Source organism: Lactuca virosa, chromosome 8, assembly GCF_052849685.1.
Source record: "Lactuca virosa cultivar CGN04683 chromosome 8, Lactuca_virosa_CGN04683_v6, whole genome shotgun sequence".
Lineage (NCBI taxonomy): Eukaryota > Viridiplantae > Streptophyta > Magnoliopsida > Asterales > Asteraceae > Lactuca > Lactuca virosa.
Window position 1 is genome coordinate 381458888 of NC_136433.1, and position 21905 is coordinate 381480792.

At 36.0% G+C, this 21905-nt stretch overlaps 3 protein-coding genes across 3 annotated transcripts; 2 read left to right on the forward strand and 1 right to left on the reverse strand.

Moving 5' to 3' along the window:
• Nucleotides 1–11465: 11465 nt before the first annotated feature.
• Nucleotides 11466–12641, reverse strand: LOC145131955 (putative aspartic proteinase GIP2). Its single transcript, XM_079066599.1, has one exon. It carries the CDS (start codon nt 12639–12641, stop codon nt 11466–11468), a length of 1176 nt encoding a protein of 391 aa, XP_078922725.1.
• Nucleotides 12642–13407: 766 nt separating this feature from the next.
• On the forward strand, nt 13408–13938 carry LOC145131956 (uncharacterized). Its single transcript, XM_079066600.1, has one exon. It carries the CDS (start codon nt 13408–13410, stop codon nt 13936–13938), a length of 531 nt encoding a protein of 176 aa, XP_078922726.1.
• A 90-nt stretch (nt 13939–14028) lies between these two features.
• Nucleotides 14029–14658, forward strand: LOC145131957 (uncharacterized). The gene has a single exon (XM_079066601.1). It carries the CDS (start codon nt 14029–14031, stop codon nt 14656–14658), a length of 630 nt encoding a protein of 209 aa, XP_078922727.1.
• The last annotated feature ends 7247 nt before the right edge of the window (nt 14659–21905 follow it).

Below are 21905 nucleotides of genomic sequence, written 5' to 3' on the forward strand. Positions count from 1 at the left end.
TTGGTATCCTGGTATATAGGATGATGTTATGTTAGTGACCGGTTAGGTCGGTATCCTGATTAGGATGCTGCTATGCTATTATGATCTATTAGATTGGTATCTTGGTATATAGGATGATGCTATGTTAGTGACCTGGTTAGGTCGGTATCCTGGTTATAGGATGTTGCTATGATTGATGATCTGTTAGATCGGTATGACTGTTATATATATGCCAGTATATGTATTTATGTGCACATGGTTATTGTTGATGGGTGGGTTGAGGCGGGGTCCTGCTTTGTGCGGTTGAGGCCAACATACCCGACGAGCGGTCCGGATAGACTGTGAACCTGCATGACGGTCCAGTCATACCGAAGGCTCGAGATAGATCCAGGTAGACTGTAGGCCTTACAAGGCGGTCCAGTCAAGCTGAGGGTTCAGTATGCATATTGTTCTGTATTTTTTGATATGATATGATTATGGTTAAATGAGGTTGGTATTTTGGGGGTAACTCACTAAGCTTTGGGGCTTACAGTTTCAGTTTATTGTTTCAGGTTCAGCGGATGGCCGCGGGGAGGCGAAGGCGTGACCGTACACTTCCTCGATTGATGATTATGATTTCTGGGAACTCTGATGTATAAACTATTTTGAAAACAATTTGTAATAATTGAATGGTTTCAAATGATTTAAAAAGTTTTAAATTGGCTCGAATTTTATGGGTGTTACACATTTTTCCTAAAGTAACTAAGAGCGGGATTTTAGAGAATAGTTTAGTTACTTTTTATCATTATAATTTTAATGAGGTTATGTCCTATCAAACTCATTCGGCTAACGACCCTACACCAATCAAGGGAGCGGTGGGTAAGAGTGGATACCCAATGACGGTCATTTTATAGGTCGTTTCCTTAAACTCCCCTTATAGATCGACTTCGTGAATGAGGTGTACTAGCGGTTCGACTGACTTAGTCTTATACATATAGTAAATATTAAACATTTAATTTTACATATAGTAGAAGGTGTATTTTAAACATTTCAAAATACTAGGCTTAATTATTAAATTTCAAAAAATAAAACCGTTAATTTAAATTTAAAAATTAAACCACATGATTTAATAATTATCTATTAATTAAAAATTTAATTAATTTATTAAATCAATTTTTGGATTATCCATTAAATTAATCAATATAATTTAACCTAATCCTCTCCCCTAATTTTCGTAAATATGGGAGGGATAAATCAAATTTTATATTATCTCGTTAATCAAATAAGGAGATAATTAACAAAAATAAGAAACCCTACCAAAACCCTAGTTTTCGAAAATAGAAAATCTTGGGGAGGAAGGCAAGGATTTCAATCCTTGCCATATTTCAAAAATCTGGAGGGTTAAGGAAACCTTAATTTCGCAACTTGTAGGACAAGGGAAAGGGTTAAACCTTTTCCAAATTTTTGAAACCAAGGGTTAAGAAACCCTAATTTTGAAAAACCCTAAGTCCAAAAGGGTTTAATTGCCATAAACCCTAATTGATCAAATTCAAACAATTGCAATCAAATTCAATAGAAAACAAGTCAAGGCTCTGATACCACTGAAGGGTTTTGAGCATAACAAACAAAACCTATGTGTGCATGCAACCCGAATTTTCCCGATCTATGTTTTCTCTAATTGAACATACATCATATGAACATCAATTGGGAAACCCTAATACTACTAGTATAATTTGGAAATCACTAATAGGGTTAGGAAAAACATACCTTAATTGTTATATAACAATAACAATGAAATCCTAGTCTTCTTGAACTTTGAGAGCAAGCGTCACAAGTGTCACGCCTCTAATGGTTCACACCCAAACTAAGAAAGAGGATGAGATAGGAGAGAGGAGAGGAGTGCTAGGAATTTCGGCTATTCCCTTAGGGTTTCATGTGGCCGAAATTGTGAAGGGTTAAGGCTCCTTATATAGGTGAGGTAGCTTAGAGCCAAAGCTAGGGTTTTAGGAGGAAACTCTAATTCCTTAGCTTAAGGACCAAGCAGCCCATGAATTCCCATCCAAAGGCCCTTGGAAGAAAATTCTAGGGTCTTCCTAGAAGTTTTCGTCCAACCCTTTCTAGGATGGTTCTAGAGCCTCTTTCATCAACTATCAATAAATTTCCAAACAGCCCCTGAACTTTTAATTAATTCAATTAATCCCAAAATTAATTCAAATTGATTTATGATTAACTATTAATTAAATAATATGATTCTAATTAATATACTACTTTCATAATACATTAATAAATCATTTATTTCAATTTATTAATCAAATAATAAATTCGACCTCTCTATCCAAAAGTCATTCTGTCTAGTTGCTAGTTATGAGGGCAACCCAAAAGGATTCTGCTACTATCAATTCAAGTATATACCAATTATAGTTATGGGCTTAGACACCTAATCTAACATATTATGGATACCCATGATAAGGGTAAGGCGATTGTGGATGCTGTGCCTATTGTACGGGAGTGTCCGAATGTGTTCCCAGAGGATTTGCCTAGGGTGCCTCCAGAGAGGCAGGTTGAGTTCAGGATTGATCTGGTTCCTGGTGCGGCTCCGATATGCAAAGCACCGTGTCGTTTGGCTCCTCCCGAGATGCAGGAGGTGTCTATACAGTTGCAAGAGTTGTTAGACAAGGGATTCATTTTGAGTGAGCAGTTCCTCATGGGGAGCACCGATCTTATTTGTGAAGAAGAAGGATGGGTCTCATCGTATGTGCATTGACTACCGGGAGTTGAATAAGGTAATAGTAAAGAACTGTTATCCACTCTTGAGGATTGATGATTTGTTTGACCTGCTTCAGGGTGCATCTTGATTTTCAAAGAATTATTTACATTCGGGTTATCACTGGACGAGGTTTAAAGATGAGGATGTGCATAAGACAACTTTCCGGACTCGTTATGGTCATTACGAGTTCGTGGTGATGCTTTTGGGCTCACCAATGCTCCAACCGCATTTATGGATCTCATGAACCGCGTGTGCAGGCCGATGCTAGATCAGTCTGTGATTGTATTCATTGATGATATCTTGGTCTATTCCAAGACCCAGGAGCAGCACGAGGAGCACTTGAGGGAGGTGTTAGAGACTTAGAGGAAGGAGATACTTTTCGCAAAGTTCTCTAAGTGTGAGTTCTAGTTACACGATGTGTAGTTTCTGGGGCACCTTGTCAACCAGAATGGTATTCTGGTCGATCCGGCCAAGGTCGAGGCCATGATGCGATGGGAGGTTCCGAGGTCTCTATCTGAGATTCGGAGTTTCCTTAGTTTAGCAGGTTACTATCGGAGATTTATCCAGGATTTCTCCAAGATAGTTGTTCATTTGACTCGGTTGACAAAGAAGACCGTCACTTTTCACTGGGGGCCTGAGCACCAGGCAACTTTTGAAACCTTGAGACGGCGGTTGTGTGTGACACTGATTTTGACCCTGCCGGAGGGTGTTGAGGATTTTGTGGTTTATTGTGATGCGTCGATCACGGGTTTGGGGGTAGTGTTGATGCAGAGGGGTTACGTGATCGCTTACGCTTTGACGCAGCTGAAGCCTCATGTGGCGAATTATCCAACGCATGATTTGGAGCTGGGGGATGTGGTTTTCGCCCTCAAGATTTGGCGACATTACTTATATGGGGTCCGCTGTACTATTTACATGGATCACAAAAGCCTGAGGTATATGATGGATTATCCAAATTTGAATATAAGGCAATGCCGATGGTTGGATTTGGTGAAGGATTATGATTGTGAGATCCTTTACCACCCGAGAAAGGCCAATGTGGTGGCCGATGCTCTCAGCGGCAAGGCGGTAGCGGCTCCGATCAGGGATATATCATTGAGGATGACCGTGATTACTCTGCTTTTGGAGCGAATTTGTGAGGCTCAGGTCGAGGCTATGCAGGAAGAGCACCATAAGAGTGAGCGTATTTTGGGTCAGGCGGCTTCCTTCGATTATGATAATTGTGGGTTGTTGACTCTTCATCGGAGGGTATGGGTTCTGTATTGGGGCTGTGTGCGTCAGGTTCTGATGGAGGAGGCACGCAAGTCTAGGTTCTCCATTCTTCCCGGGGCAACAAATATGTATAGAGATCTTCGTCCTGATTATTGTTGGCCATGCATGAAGCGGGATGTGGCTTGGTATGTGGAGCAGTACTTGACTTGCAGGAAAGTCAAGGCCGCACATCAACGAACTCACGACAAGATGCAGCCGTTTGACATTAGGGTAACAAACCTTAATGATGATGTGATAAAGAAGCACAACCGGTGAGGTGTAAGATCTTGAGGATTTACTGAAATCTTGGATGACATCATGATCTTCATCTTTCGCATATACAAAAGATGTTAATCCCCTTATCTTGTTCTTATGGTGAGTGCTCCTCTTTATGTTACAATAAAAATATGATCGAATCTAGGTGTGACCTTATAGAAATTGATACATTTCCAATTTCCAGAAGGTCTTGGCTACAAGACCTCCAATATGTTTTGTTCAGGTTACCAAAGTTAGCAGTTGTTTTTTGTTCGAGATCTCAAAAGATATTTGAACATAAAATCGATATCAGATCTACTTTAAAGGTAGGTTCTACCCCTATGGCCAAAAAAAGGAAATAAACTTTTTTCTCTCTAATTTGATAGTCACATTGTTACAATTTTTGTCATCATGCCCAATGTAGGAAACGCAACCTAATAGTACAACCATGTTCCATGCATAAGTTAGCACAGTTGAGAAAAGTCGACATGCTTGGTGTTGTATTGTTGTGTATTTAGCCCAATATGAATAATTTAAGCACATACTTATCCTTGCTGGAAATAAAATCGGGGTTGTTTCACAATCTTCTACTTTAAAAAACCGGGTATCCTTTTCATTCTCTTCGAATTCGTACTTATCAGATGTAAGTTTGGTCAAAGGATTGTGAATTCCCCCTTGAAATATAATTTCTATTTTTATTTTTATTGATTTGGTTGATTAGTGATATTTTCCATGGTCAAGTAGTCACTGATTTTGAGTTTTGATGCAAAATATGGATAAAAATGCCATACGACTAAGAGTTAATTGCAACTACTAGCAACATAAGTTCATTGATTGACTTCTTATAGTCTCCTACTTTCACTTCTTATTCTAGAACAGTAATTCGAAAATTTTACCCAATTATAGTGATGTCTTTCAAATACAAAGCAATTTTTCCAGCTATAAGTGGGAGGATTTTCCAAAGTACAATGTCCTAATAAGAGCAATGTTTTATAAATCATGATGATGTGGGTAGTCAGTTGAGTATGAAACGCACCTTAAACCCATATATGGATTTGTCAATTTTCGAAATTGGGTAATCGAATCCAGGTAATATGGTCTTCTTCCTTTCCCCTCCATTTCTTTATACAAATTCTGCTTATTATAGTCAGTGAAGGCATGAAAGTTTTGACATCTTGTTAATAAAGGCTCAAGAGCGTATTCACTTTAGTGTTTTTAGATATGAATTTGCAATTGGTTAATGAAATTGATTTGATAATTGAAGTTTTGATTTGATTTTAGAGTTTTAGTTGCACTAATTGTTTTATCGAATATATTGTTAAAAGTGTGTTATGATCAATGTGTTGTTATCTTGGGTGTCTGTATGATACATACAGAGGCAAAGTAAGAAAAAATCTATACACATACTGATTCAGCCAAAGTAAGACTTATGTTGAATCAATCCTATTTGGAAATTAAAACTAATTGTACCTTTTTCAAGTAATTTGTTTATTTGATGGACCGATAATTTCACGATTCTTGATGTTCGAAGAGATTTTGTCTCAATGTCATCTACTAACTGTAACGCTATTGATTGATCTTCTCCGGATTTTTAACAGAGATTAGACTTTCTTATATTTTCACAGTATGTTTAGTGTTATGATAAGGTCTCTATTGACGTCTTTGTAATTTGGTTTGTGTATAATCCAAAGGATTATTGAATTTGGCTCCAGCCGTTTATGGGGTTTAGGGTTTAGGGTTTAGGGACGTTTCCTCTGGATGGCAACCGACTCTTGTTTTCTAATTTCTTGATTTCGTTGTTGCTTTTTTTTAATCATGGAAATGGAAACTGTATTATTTCTCTATTTTTTGGAATACGATTGTTTTCAATTTATCATAGTTCTGTTATGGGGTTGAATGTGTTTTTGTTAGGTGAATGAGAAGATGCCCTCGCTTCACAAAATAGGGGATTTCAAGAAAGCCCATCTTATTCTCGTATGTTTTATCTTCCTGTTTAGATTCACTTTGCATCCGGGTTTTATTGAGGGTGTCAATCGTGCCTGAGATTAGGGTTTCAATAATATCGCTTATTTTCCTCCTCCAAAAGGTTTGAATTTTCGATTGTTGTGTTTTGTTTCATTTCTTTGTGTGTAATGCGATAAATTCAAAGGAAAAAATTGGTTTAGTTAGTTTTAAATGAGGGGGGTCTTTCTTGATGAAATGCATGCCATGTATATATTTTGTTTTGTCGAATGCGATTATTACTACAATGGTGTCCCAAATACGTCGATGAACACAAATTTGAAGCTTATGAATTCCAAAGGAAAACATGACATTCTACGGTGGTTTATTTTCATTTTCATTGGGTTTACAAGAGTTATAGCTGTTGAATTATGCACAAAACTGAAACATGATATTCGTTTAGCTTGAATTGTTATTATTTCCAAAACGTTATATGATTTGCTCGGTTAACACCCTGTTATGATTTTGATCCAGTTTTCTCAAGTTATTACTCTCACTGACTGGTTAGCTACTGATGACACGGAAAAAGTAAAACTTTTTTCATGTTGCTTATGTTGATTTTCCTATGCTTTCCTGATATAACATGTAATTTTGTTTCTGGTTATTGTATGTTTTTGCATGTTACTTTCATCATTGAAGGGATGGGGCTTGCCTCCATGACACAAACTTTAGTTGTTGTTGTAGAATGTAGATAAGAAACAATATAGGAGAACAAAGAGCTATTATAAATAGAAAAAATATGAGTGGTAAGTGTGATGATATAATAGATAAGTTAGATATGATTCATGATGCTTTTGTATATAAGAAACAATACAAATAAGAAGCAATTTTAAAATGAGAAAATGAAAATAAACAACATTTGCAATACGAATGTCCTATTTAACAACAAAAAATGAAGCTTACATGATACCATGGGAGTAAAATCAACCAATTCAAATGAAATCATAGCTGGAGAAAAATAAAAATTAATAGGAGGATAGTTACAAGTTTAGACCCACCAGTTGAAATATCAAATAACCTACCACTGTAGGTTTGTAGGTTTGAACAACACATTGTATTGTTGGCTTTGAAAATGTATGTTTGTTATTGAATTTGATTATGATATGTTTCTTTTTTGGCTTTGAATAGCACATGGTATTTTAACCAGGCACTTTGTGACAGTACCAGTTTAGCAAACATTATGCATATCATTATGTTCTTTGTTTTTATGTCATTAACAAATTTGTTTGTTTATTACAAAATAAATTAATGTATGCATATTGTTTTTCGTCATTTAGTACTTTATTTTATCTATTAGCTATTCGTACTGCATAATATTACATTCCATTATTATTTTTAATTGTGAATCAGTATACGAGTGATATGCCTGCAGAGATACTTAATTATGAATTGTGTTGATGAATGCAAAAAAAACATGAATTTATCATGTGATATTTTTCATTAATATACTAACAATAGAAAATATCAATGAATGACATACTCACTCTTTATATTACTATTGGCATTGTACATTACTTTTAACATATAATAGCAATGAACTTACCCTAAAATAGCAATGTACTTACATTTGTTCACCAATCATAGTAATGTACTTGTGATTATAGGAATATACTTCCATTTTCATTTCTAATTCAAGCATTTTATGCTGAAAATACACCTAGCTAATATACATTATATAACGGTGAAAAAAACACACAATTTACTTTTCGTGGGTCATGCTTAGCACGGGCCTCAAAAGTTTTCTAGTATATATATATCTGATTGTAAAAGACGAAACCACTTAGCCATGCCAAAAAATATAACACAAATCAAGATGGAGTTTTTCAAACAATACACGTAGTAAGGTCAAATAGGTAGTATTTTGAACAACTAATAGGAAAACAGACCACCAACATGGAGAACTTGAGAAGAATAGCGTAACCTGCAGAAGCTTAGGGCACCTCCCTTGTTGCTGCAATTGAAGATTGGGGGCAAAATGATTTCATCATCGTCCTTTGCTCTGTTAAAATAGGAAAAGAGCCAATACACCCAAATAAAAAGAAATAGTGACGCAAATATAATTAATACGCATGTTAACTTGCCTGTATATGTGAGAAGATTCTTGATGCTCATCAGAAACGATTCCAATTTCCCATTTTTAACCCCTTCGTTGTATCGATGGCAGTAAAGTGCGACGGTGGTGGTCCGATTTGTTTTGTAATGACGGATTCAAATAAGATATCAGAAGCAGATGCCAGATGGTGGAAAATTTTGTGCAGTTCCATTCGAATGATGAGACTGCGTTGCGACCGACCAACCATGGACAAGAGGATTCCTCCAACTAAGACGCACGACGACGACAGCTAGGGCACGAAACATAGATGAATCTATGAGGCGATGGTCGATTGATAAACATATAAGAGTTTTGGAGGATTAAGACAGTGGTATGGAGGAATGTACGAAACAGTGGAAGTAACATGATTCGAGATAAGCGAAAAAGAGAGAAGCAAGTGGAAAAAGAAGCTTAACCCAATGAACAGTGGACGTGGACGGTAACCCGATGAACAGTACCTCACCAGAGGTACTGTTCCTAAGAGAACTCAAAATTTATATATATAATTTTTTTTAAATATAATGTTAAATTCATCCGTATCTCTTCAACTTCCTTTTAAATTAGCATATTAAATCATATAATATTAACTCATCATTTTTCAACTTAATATTCCTAATTTGTAAATTTAAATATAATATTAAATTAAAAACATAAACTAATATGTTTAATTTGTACATGTGAAACCCTTAATTTTGGAATTTAAATATGATGTTAAATTTAAAAAATAAATAAAAATCTCAAATATTTTTAGAAGAAAGATGTCCAAAAAACATGATGTTAAATTTAAAAAATACATAAAAATCTCAAATATGTTTAGAAGAAAGATGTCCAAAATACTATTTCTATAAAAATGATATTTTTTTAGTATAATGTTAATACAAAAGCTAAATTGAAATGTCAAATTATTGAAAAAATTGATACATTTTTTTTATAATAATAAAAATTCAAAAAAATATAGTTTTTTAATTATTTAATAATAAAAATTTAAATAACAAATATTATTTGATTTATATGATAATAAAAGATGTCCATTAAAAATGTTTAACTATTAATAGTTAAATAATTATAAATCAAAAAGAAAATTATTTTTATTTTCAAGTGTAATCTAAAAATAGAAGCTATTGAGATGATATTTTTTAATATTTATTTATTTTATTGTATATTCAAAACAGTTAGAATGTTTTATGAAAAATTAATATAAAAATAATTAACTCGAAGTAAATAATAAGGATATTGTAATTTTTAAAAATATATATTTGTCAAAAATTTGATTTATTAAGTTATTCTGTACAAGGTACGGATATTCATTTACTTTTAGAAATAATTTAAAAAAAAAGTAAAATATAACTTATGACTGAAAGGAGAAAAATAAGGGACCATTGTTGTAAATTTAATTTTTAAAAATCATGTCAGTCATCCAAATATATATACCACTTAATACAAAGAACGTTTTTTTTATTGTTATATTTTAAATTAAATATTTTAAATATATTAAAATTTATGATGAAATAAAATAAAAATCAGAAGTTTATATTTTACATAGATAATGGGTCGACTTGGGTTGGGTTCGGGTTCAACCAATTTATTAATTGGGTTGAAGATTTCAACTCAACCCAACCTGTTTATTAAAATGGATTGATATTTGCAACCAATCAAACCTTTGAGATAAATGAGTTGCCATTAGGTTAGCCTATTTATATATTCTTCAACCAACCTATTAAATAAATAAATTAAACTTGGGTTAACGCTTTTAAAATTAAAAAATATAAACAAATTACCTAAAATTTACACCATTTAAATTAGTTCAAAACTTAAACAAAATTTCAAAGTATGTCAAAAACACAATCCCAATTCACAAATACAAATAAATGTTCAAATAACAATAAAAATAATTAATTTCAAAATGATTTTAGAGAATAGTCAAGTGCTGTCAGCGCCAAGAAAAGAATAGGATTTGAATTGCATTTTTTGAATAATAACACAATATTATAATTTATAAATTAATACTTAGATTAATGCATTGTAATATTTAAATAGTTATTAAATTAAATATATATTGAAATTAAATGGGTTGGTATGTTGAAAACAAGTTGTAACTTTTACCCAATCCAACCTATTTAATTAAATGAGTTAGATGCGTTGACCTCTTTAATTTAAATGGATTGAAAATTTCAACTCAACCTGTTAATTTTGAATTGGGTTCGGATTGAATTATGGATTGGTCAATTTTTGTGAGAGCTGTGTATATTTGAAAAAAACACTAAATGGTTTTGAGATCGTGGTTTCGCCCGAATTAAAAAATAGTTTTAAAAATAGATGAGATAGTATTACTTAAAAAACCAATATTTTTTTACTTGGTCGGTTTCTCACACATCTTATCTATTGGACATGCATGTGTATCTCATGTGTATTAAATGGGTCTCAAATTGCAAACCACAAAAAATTAATAGGCTGTACTTTTAACATAAAAACAACATTTGAGGTTCCGTGCAGTCACTACAGAACATAAGATATAGCCTTATATTCCTGCAGTGACTCCAAAGTATAAGATATAGCATCATATTCGCAGAGGATTAGTCGGCCTCATATTCGCAGCGGGATTAGTCGGTATGCGAAAACTGACCAGAAACCTCATTAGAGAAGTTCTTTTTCCAAAAAAAAAGCAACCGAAAATATATCTTCATTCCATGTGTTTGGCATAGCTTTTAAAGTAACTTTTTACTTTTTCTAAAAATCAAAAAGATGTTTGGTAAAATGAAAAGTACTTTTGTAATCAACTTTTTCAATAGAGGAAATCGTGTCTTTTTGAAAAGTCACGTAAACGTGACTTTTTTAACTTTTCAACCACTTAAAACATTAAATTACCTTTATACCCCCAGCTAGGCAGCTACCCTAATCAATTCATTAATTCAACCACTTAAAACATTAAATTACTTTTATAACCCTCAACTTTTGACTTTTTCCCCTCAAAAGTTAATCTAAACACATTTTAAAATACAATTTTTGTAAAAAGTCTTTTACAAAAATAACTTTTCTCCCGCAAAAGCTAAGGCAAACACAGAATCTTAGAATCTTAGAAGAAGAAGGAGAAAAAAAAAAAAAAAACAAAAAAATGCACCCCACGATGAAACCGCATATCCGTTATAATGATTCAGTGGGTGTTGAAACCAACGCTGTTTTCATGGAACAGCTATTTCCCTTCGTCAACAACGAAGAACTGAACCCTAGCATACCAGTCCCTACATTGAACTCCAAAATATGATCCTCCAATTGATACCCTCCTAAAACCACTGAACCACTCATATTCAAACCCCCATCCAGGAACCCCAAACACATTACTGCGTCACTCACTTGTATCATCGAATTCCTCCGTTGTATCATCCATTTCACCAGTTCACTCTGCAACACCAGTTCAATCTCCGGCACCTTCGCTTGCGAACTAAAACAAACACCAAACGGCGCCACCGGAGCCACCATCGTCATGTTCATTGAACTAGCAGCCTTAACATAAGCTTTTGTAAAGATCCCATAAATCGGGCTCTTCATGGTGGTATATGGGACGACTGTGCTTATTTCGACACCTCTGATCGGTTGTAAGACCAGTTTCCTGCCGTTGATTTTGATGGATTTTACATTCACATAGTACCCGTCCTGATGACCATGGGTTGAGATCAAGGGTGTGTACGATAGAGACTTAGAGATATCGATGCCGGAAATTATAAACCCGTTAGATGAAGATAAACAGACAACAAACTTTCTTGGAATGTTAAAATTGTTGAACGCCTGAGATTGAAATGCAATTTTTGATCTTCCGAAGCCTAACGTACCTTTAGCACTGGTAGCAAGGCTTTTTAGTAGATACTCCGGGGAACATAGAAAAAGGAACCGGTCAACGGTTGCCGGAGAACCCATATCGTCGAAAACAGTGACTTTATCCTCGGCTAGATCTCCGAAATTGGTGGATCCAGTGATGGGGTTTTCTTGGTGAACGTTACAGATGGTGGGACTGGGAGGTATTGGAGTTTGAGCACCGGATTTTGCCATCAAGCAGGGAAGGGAACCATGGCGGACGAACTGTCGAGATGAAGACGATTGTGCACAGTTGAGCCAGAGAGATTGACCCGACAGGTGAACCACGAGCTTGGTGGGAAGTTGAGGAGTACCGATGAGTAACTGGGTGGTGTATTGTTGGGTTTGTACATCTTTGGTGATATCGAGAAAAAAGCCACCATGGAAGAGGGTTGTTTGGGTAGCTGATAAATTGTTGATGGTGATAAGAAAGAGAAATAGAAGCAGTTGAAGAAGAGAAACGGCCATGGGGTATTGGTGAGAGACGCGGCGGCTGTGTATCGAGATCAAATTATATGTGTGGGATATGGGAAGGTGGAAAGTGAATGAAATAAGGGCGTCGGATTATGAATTACTTTCGGAAAGCGGGAAATTTTTAATGAAGCCATATAGGAGTATTATTCTTTAAGATAAAACACACTTCATGAATTATGAATTACTTTATGAAAAGGAGCAATTTTAATATGCATTTTAAGCATGTGTAGCATATGAAATCAGATTCGTGTGAATATGCTATCGAGTGGGTATACTTTTAAATTAGAAATAAAATATAGCATTATTGATAAAGACGAAACTCTATGTTTTTTTAATTACAATGATCAACTTTTTTTAATGACAATGGTTAACTTTTTTTATTCGTTGGTTGCTCATCATTGTAAGGCTATACGGTGTGGGGTGCGGTTCCAAATCGCAGTGCAGCCACGTGGACCGCGAACACCGCCCCCAGGGTGCGGTTTCCTGCGGCCAAAATCGCAGTGCGGCTAGAAACAACCGCGCAATCTGATTGGATGTTCCACCTTTTGACCGTTGACGGTCCTTTGCGTCCGAATTTAAATTTTTTTTTTTGTCTTTCTTTCCTATATATACATATCCAATTCATTTGTTTTTAACCACAATACAACCTTTTCTCTCTCTCAAAATTTAAAAAAAAATCATCACTCTCTCAAAAATATCATCTTCTTCATCTTCTGAAGAATTTCAGACTATTTTTGATACCGCTGTTGCGTGTGCTCAAATGGCGGAACAAGCATATGATGCTTTATGCAACAACGCAGCTGCAAGTTCTCAACGGAGAACACGAAGATATATTTGCAGAAATCGTGAAGAAGCCAACCAACGTTTGGTGCAAGACTATTTTGAAGAGAATGCCACTTATCAAGGGTATTATTTTCGTAGGCGCTTCAGAATGTTCAAAGGTTTATACAAACGTATAGTTGAAGATGTAACGAGGGAGTGCAGTTTTTTTCAACAAGACTACGATGCTAGAGGTACACTCGGTTTCACTCCCTTACAAAAATGCACGGCCGCACTTCGTCAGTTAGCATATGGCATTCCGCCTGATGCGTTAGATGAAACTTTTAGGATGTCTGCTAGGATCGCACGAGACAGTCTCCATTTTTTCTGCAAGACTGTGATTCAATTTTATGGTCCAAAATATTTACGTAAGCCTACACGTAATGACATCCTGCAATTGCAAGCTCATCATGCTAGTTTGCATGGGTTTCCTGGAATGCTAGGAAGCTTAGATTGTCTCCATTGGGCATGAGAAAATTGCCCTACATCATATCATGGGCAATTTACCCGAGGTGATTATGGTCACCCAACGGTCATACTTGAAGCAGTTGCATCACAAGATATGTGGATTTGGCATGCTTTTTTTGGTTCTCCTGGTTCGATTAACGACATCAACGTTCTTAATCGTTCACCAATATTTAACAACATATACGCTGGATCCGCACCAGATTCTTCTTTTGAAGTGCGTGGAACGCCATATAAGTATGGTTATTATCTGGTCGATGGAATCTATCCTGAGTATGCTGTGTTTGTTAAATCGTTTACGTGTCCACATGGTTCTAGACGAAAGAAATTCAAGAGAGCTCAAGAAAGATCTAGGAAGGATGTTGAGCGTGCTTTTGGAGCTCTGAAGAAACGGTGGTTCATATTGAAAAAACCAGTAGCTTATTTAGACGAGGAAAAACTTCAAGAAATCATGTATACATGTCTCATATTGCATAACATGATTATTGAAGACGAAGGAAGAGCGATATGTGCGTTTGACGAGGAAGAAACCATACCAGAGACACAACCAGTAGAAATTGGTGGCGAAGAGTATATGAACAGGAGAGCAGATATACGTTGCACTGAAACATTTCACAATCTTCGCAATGACTTGGTGGAACACATTTACAGAGTTCAAAACATTAACCTTAATTTGGATCCACCGGATGACTCCGAAGACGAGTTCTCGGAGAACGACTTTATGTAGTTTGTTTTAGTTATTTTATTTGTGTTTTTTAAGTTTCTATGATTATTTAAATGTCATGTGTGTGGTTCTCGGTTTCTTTTTTTTTTTTTTTTTTTTGGTAATGCAATGTAATGTTTTTTTAATTTTCAAGTAATGAAAAATTATGTTTTTTATTAAAAAATAAGTTTTATTAAATTAAAATACTTAAAAAAAAACAAAAAAAAAAGAAGTTTTATAAATTAAAATAGTTAAAAAAAACAAAAAATAAATAAATAAATAAAAGTGTGGCACCACTCCCTTGGTGTGGCAAGAAACCACACTTGTGTGGTAAAAAATGACATGACGCTTATGTGGCGGGGGAGGGAGTGCGGTTTCGGTGGCACCACTCCCTCCAGCCTAAAAGACTAAGATGAGATTTTTTTTCCTATTCGGTATTTATAATAATAAATTACGACCTACGGTAGGGATGAACGTTTGGACTGAATACCTGAACTTGAATCGGAACCAAACCGAATTAGGATTGAATAAGCTATTTGGTTCGGTTCTCGGTTATTTATTTTAGCCTTAATTGGTTCTCATGTATTTCGGTCCGGTTTATCCGAATAACTGCTTAATCGGTTATAAAGAAAACGGAACCTGAAATTGAAAAGTCATTTTTTTAATCCCTAATTTCCCTCGCTTGATCGATCAAACACGCACATGGCACACAATTCGCTCTTGGAAGTTTTACAATAGGACAAAAAAACCCTACTATTTAGATAAGTGGAGATCGAAGGATTTAAGGAAAATGATATATGCTTTTATACACATTGTCATTAACTAAACAAACATACTATGATATCAATCACATGCTATAGTGTTTCGCAGTGGTCAAGAACCGTTATTTTCAACATAGGGTTTTTGAATCGCGACATCGCAATTAGCAACACATTTTACCGCTATTCACCGCTATTTACCACGATAACCATAACCAATATAGCGGCGCTACAGGCGCTTTTGTATTTTCGTTCACATTTGGGCCATTTAGTCATTTTGTCAATGAAAAAACCGGTTATGGACTAACTTAATGTTTAATATATTGTTTTTAATGAGCCCACTACCCATTTTAGAATGCCTGAGTAATTAACCTAATTAAATGCGTTCAAAGCAACTACCGATATCTCTCTTTCTCATCTCTTTTTGTACTCACGACGACTTGACTCCTATGGTCGAACTCCCTCCTGTTTTTTATAAATCGACCCACACCTGTGAGGCTAAGGCTTGGGACTTCACTCCTTAAATCAACCGTGAAGACTTGATCAGTTAAGCTACTACTTGAAATCGTTTTGCACTTTCCTTCAATCGATCTCCACACTACATAACATCGGCTCCCCCCTTCAATCGACTTCCACATTCTACTCCACAGTACCAGGTATGTAATATTTCCTTTAATCCTTTCATTCCTAGATCACACAGACACTACAAACACTTACACATACGTCCTACTATTTGACCTTATGTGAATATGTAACTTTTAAATGCTTCAATTACTCACTGTGAGTCTATGTTAAATGTTAAACGTGATGTTTCCTTTAATCCTATAATGTTAAATATTTTCTTTCAATGCTTCAAACCTATAAACTTGTTAATATGTGAATTTATGATTATGAAGCAATCAATACAATTTGTGAATTTATGGAGCATGGAAGCAATCAATCACTCACTGTGAAGCTGTGATTTAGACATTAGGAACATAAATTAGTGAGTTTTGAAGTTATGTCGTTATGGTTGTAAATTCTTACTCTGTGTGCATTTATCATATTATCTTATATGTTTGTGAAATCACTAATTAGTAACTAATGTGAAACAGGTGTAACCAATTATAAATTGGAAAATATGGAAGGTCATTCTTCACATGCTTCTGTGAATCCGAGCACCACCACCACTCCTACTAATACAAAATCAGATGTCAGTACAATTAGCACAAATAGAGATATGGCTTGGGAATGGGAAGTTCAAAAAGATCCCTTAAAAAAGCAAATATTTGGTGCACCTTGTGTGACAAAAGAATATGTGGAGGGATCACAAGGTTAAAAGAACACCTCACTCATACAGGAGGAAATATAGCTGCTTGCACTAAGGTGACTACGGAGATCACCAAGAAAGTGCTTGAATCAATGTGTAACGCTCGTTTCAGGTATCATTTACTTATTAAGATTTTAGGGTTTTAGACTGGAACTCGACGGGTTTGGGAGCACCAACTCGTCTATTAGAAATTATTTTGGATTCAAGACTTAGGGTCTACTCGACGAGTTGGAAGGCCCCAACTCGACGAGTAGACGCTGTAAAGGAAAACCCTAATTTTCCGGGTTTCGTACCCTATTTAAAGAACTTAACCATTAGGGCTGGCCTCCTTACCAGCCTCCTTACTCAGAGAAACCCTAGAACCGCCTGCCCCTCTTGTTCATTGAAGTTTTGAGTGTTGTGGTGTGATTCTTGAAGGAAGCCTTGAAGAGAGAAGTAGCAATCTTGGATCCAGAAACTCTACATCAAGGGCGGCATTTTGAAGGTATAAAGCCATAACCTTGACATGTAGTGTATTAGATCTCACCTTTTGGTAGTTTAGGGCTTGTTTTGGGACTTTGGGTTAGATCTCTCAAGATAAGAGGTCTCCAAAGGTTAGGAGTGTAGATCTGGCCTCTATAAGACCTCTAGAGGATTAAAGTTGCAAACTTTAATGGCCTCCATGTTCCATTCATGCATTATGCCCACAATAAAGACTAAAATGGACCTTGGAGAGGATTTCACGCATGCATGGACGTAAAGTTAGAAACTTTACGTGATTTGTCCACCCTTGGACATCAGATCTGTGTTTTGGATTGATGGGATGAGAGTTTTCATGGGTTTTGAGCAAAAGAACATCCTATGTGCACATGCAAAACCCTAAAGATTTGGATCTAGGTTTCTCTATTGTACATGCAATTCATCCAAAGCTTGCAAACCCTAATCTAGCATACTACTAAAATCGAGATCTATAATAAAATCAAGTTTAGATGATACCTTTCAATAGTTGCAAGAATCTTCAATCTTCAAGAGCTTAGTATCACAAGTGTAATACCTCTAATGGCTTACAAACACCAAAGAAAGAAGATGATCTAGAAGAGAGGGAGGATGAGCACAATTTCGGCTATAGTAACTCTAGGGTTTCAAGGTGTAGCCGAAACTAAAGCCCTGGGGTTCCTTAAATAGCTGAGCTGCTAGGTTTTCAGTCAAAACCCTAATTGGATAACTTAGGCCCTAAGCAGCTTAAGAACCTTCTGGAATAAGGCCCTTTGGACGAAATTAGAGTGGGCTTCACTCTAGATTTCGTCCCCCTTATATCCATGAGGATTCACAGCCCAAAAATCAATTATCTTGTAATTGACAGTTTCAGTCCCCCTTATTTAATTAATTTCTTTTAGCCACAAAATTAATTCTTAATTAATTCTTGACTAATATTAATTAAACTATATGATTTCTCCTTTAATATATTATTCATATAATATATTAATAAACCATAATAACCTCTCTCTTTCCATAAATCATCCTGTCCAGTTGCTTCGGTGAAGGCAACCCAAAAGGACCATGCACAACCGGGTCAAGTACATACCAAATATAGTTACGGGCTTAGACACTAATCCAACAGTCTCCCACTTGGATAAGTCTAGTAACTATAAATGCAAGTACGACTTTAGGATCCGATTAGCAATCGTAGCTCTCAAAGACGCTGTTGAATTCTGATCTTATCAATAACCTGTCCTTTAGATAAGGGATCGTATAATCCTCCATTCTAGATATCGTGCGGACAAATACATGGAACATAGTCATACTTATTGTCCAGCAGTTTGTTTCTCAATCTTTGATTTGTCTGACATAGAACTTAATTGAACACATCAATTCAGTCCTGACCACGCCCGACACATAAGTCAAACAAAATCATCGAGGGGCCCAGATATCGCTTTTACCCTCTTAGGATAAAAGGAACAGATAAACTTTGACTTATATACATTTACTATTCACTCATCAAATTGTACACAACAATGCGTTTTATAACATCAAGCAACTGATGTGTTTACGCATTATCAATGCACAACCAATTTGCAAACAATAAACCATATATCTAGGTTTAAAGACTATATGATATTATCGTCTTGCGATCACTCATGATAAATTCCATGAAGTGATACCAGCAAGCGTGGGTTTAATCTAATGCTTAAATCTTAGTTCATAAGAACTCATGAACGTTGTAGCAAACTTTTGCTATGTCTAATGCACTTCAGACAATCTACAAGCCAACTCATGACAGTCTTCTTTCATACTTACTTCCAAAGTATGAGCGACTGTCGACTGTTATAATAATATTATTATTCAGGAAGTCAAAACATGCAAAGTGAAACAATAGGTAAATGATTAACACAAGACAGTAACTTTACTTATAAATAATACACCTTTATTTAATCATCAAATGTTAATTACAATTTATCTATTACACATTTCGAAGCTATCTAATCTAAACTAATATCGTCCTTCAGCCCAATGCTCCTAGCGTGCTGCAAGTGGTTAACCCTACTCAGTCCCTTCGTAAGGGGATCTGCTGGGTTATCTTCTGACGATACCCTCTTCACTACGAGGAGTCCCTCTTCTACCCGATGTCTAATAAAGTGATATTTCTATCGATATGTCGAGATCTGCCATGATCCCTCGGTTCCTTGGTTAAGGCAACCACTCCTTCATTATCGTAGAAAATCTCCATAGGCTCCTTTATGGCTGGCACAACTCCAAGGTCTCCAATGAAGTTCTTCAACCATATCGCCTCCTTTGACGCTTCGCTCGCCGCTATGTACTCTGATTCGCACGTTGAATCAGCTATGATCTCCTGCTTGGAACTTTTCCAAGTCACTGCTCCTCTATTTAGGGTAAAGACCCAGCCTGACTGAGATCGATAATTATCTCGGTCTGTCTGAAAACTGGCGTCACTATACCGATGGGATTCTCCTAGGCGAGGGAGACCAAAACTCTGAACTGGTGCTGCAACTACATGGAAATATCATAATTCTTCATATGGTCATTTATAATTCCTGGTCCGATATGAGGAAATGACACAACTGTAGAGTTAGGGGAAGGTGTGTTATCAATTGATGAATTACCAAATGGAAATCTGCATTCATCAAAGATGACATCATGATATATGTACACTCTACTGGTACTTTTATCTAAACATGTATATCATTTGTGCATTAAGTTATTCAGTGACGACACATTTTTGAGCGAAATTCAAGTTTATGAGCATTGTACTTACGCAAGCTTGGCCAACAAGCACACCCAAAATTTTGAAGAAAAGAGTAATTAGGTTTGATATTGAGTATACGTGTAATAGGTGTCGAATTGTGTATAGTAAGACTATACATATGATTTATGAGGTAGCAAGTAGTAAGAAAAGCTTCATCCCAAAAACGAAGAGGAAGCAAGGAGTGGGCAAGTATTGCCAAACCTATTTCAACTATATGAAGATTTTTGCGTTTAACAATCTTGTTTTGTTGGGAAGTGTAGGGGCAAGACACACAATGAAATATTCATGTTTGTTGGAAATATTTGTGGAGCTTAAGATACTGACCTACCCAACCAGATTGAATGGTTCGAGTTTTGTCATTCAAAAGGCGTTCAACATGATTTTGAAAATTATAGAAAATTTGTTCCGCATTAGACTTGTGTTTAATGAGATAAATCCAAGTGTAGCAAATATAATCATCAATCAAACTAACATAATATGTAAAACCACCACTAGAAACTTGAGCAGGTCCCCAAACATTCGTGTGAACAAGCTCAAGTGTAACATTCCGATGATGAGGTATTTTCAATTTTAACCCTAAGTATGAAGACTAATTGCATTTTAGCCCTTGTTGATGAAAAATGTTGCAAAATGGTCCAGAGTGGCATTTTTGTAATTTTGGGGTCGAGCAGACATACGTTGGGCATACGTAGCGTACGCTAGGCGTACGTTCCTGATCCACAAAACCTAATTTTTAGGGTTTGGACCCTTTATAAGCATCATTATCTCCCCAAAGTTCATTCCCTCATCAGCCTCCAACCCACTTTCGTCTCCCAAGTAAACCTTAATCCATTTTGAGCCTTCTTGATTATTATGTGTGTATTTTGGTAATCTTGAAGGAGAGAAGAAGAAGAGAAGATCACCTTAGAGGAGGGGGACTCTTTAGATCCAGAATAACATCATCTTTTGGCATTATTTGGAGGTATAAAGTTCTGAACCTGGCTTGTATTCCTTTAGATCTTGTTAATTCTTGTTTCATGAAGCATTTTGGTCCCAAGTCTTGACCTTTATGAGTATGGCATACTCTAGCCCACTTAAGCTGTCCTTTCAGACGTTTTGAGAGGTCTAGAAGCATAAAAATATGATCTTGGCTCTTAGTTTTTCCCCATGCATGCGTTTGGTTGTATTAATGGCTTAAGATGTTGGGGTTTTTAGTATTAAGCACTTAATGGCCATGCAAGATCATAATTTGGAAACTTTATGGTCAAGGACAATATTTGGGTCATAGATATTAATTTAGACGTAAGGGTTTAAGTATTAAGCAGTTAATGAGTTGGGAAGGAATCTAGTAGCGTACGTTGGGCGTACCAAGTGATACGTTGCACGTACGCGGTCAAGCCCCTGTATCTGGTCAACGATCGAGTATGCCCCGTGTTTAGCTGGGAACGCCAACATACTTAGTTGAGTTGACTCGGCTGGTTTGCTGACTTTAACCTTTGACCAATTTTGACCAAAAGGCATTTAGGGTAATTTAATAATAAATTTAAGGTGGGAATTGATTTAAATAATAGGAGGTGATGGGTAGAGCCGATATTCAGAGCAGAGATTTATTCAACTTCTGTTCGGACTGAGAGGTGAGTTTTCCTCACTGCACTTGCGGGTCAAATGCACCAAGGCCAGTCCATTGGTTGATAACCTGTTTCATACGGTTTGTTAATGTTGAGCATACGGTAGATCTGTATGACTATATGATAGATGTTGATATGTATTAGACTGATAGATCTGTAGGACTACCTGTAGTTATTGGCTGTATGATTATCTATTTGCTGAGTATGCTTGTTATCTATTATATGCCGACATGTTATGTGGGTTGAGACTACTGTTTTGTGTTATCAGTCAACAGACCGGGGCAATCCAACCAGGAGGTTGTGGGCCAGGGCATTCCAACCGGGAGGTTGTGGTCCACGGTAATCCAATCGGG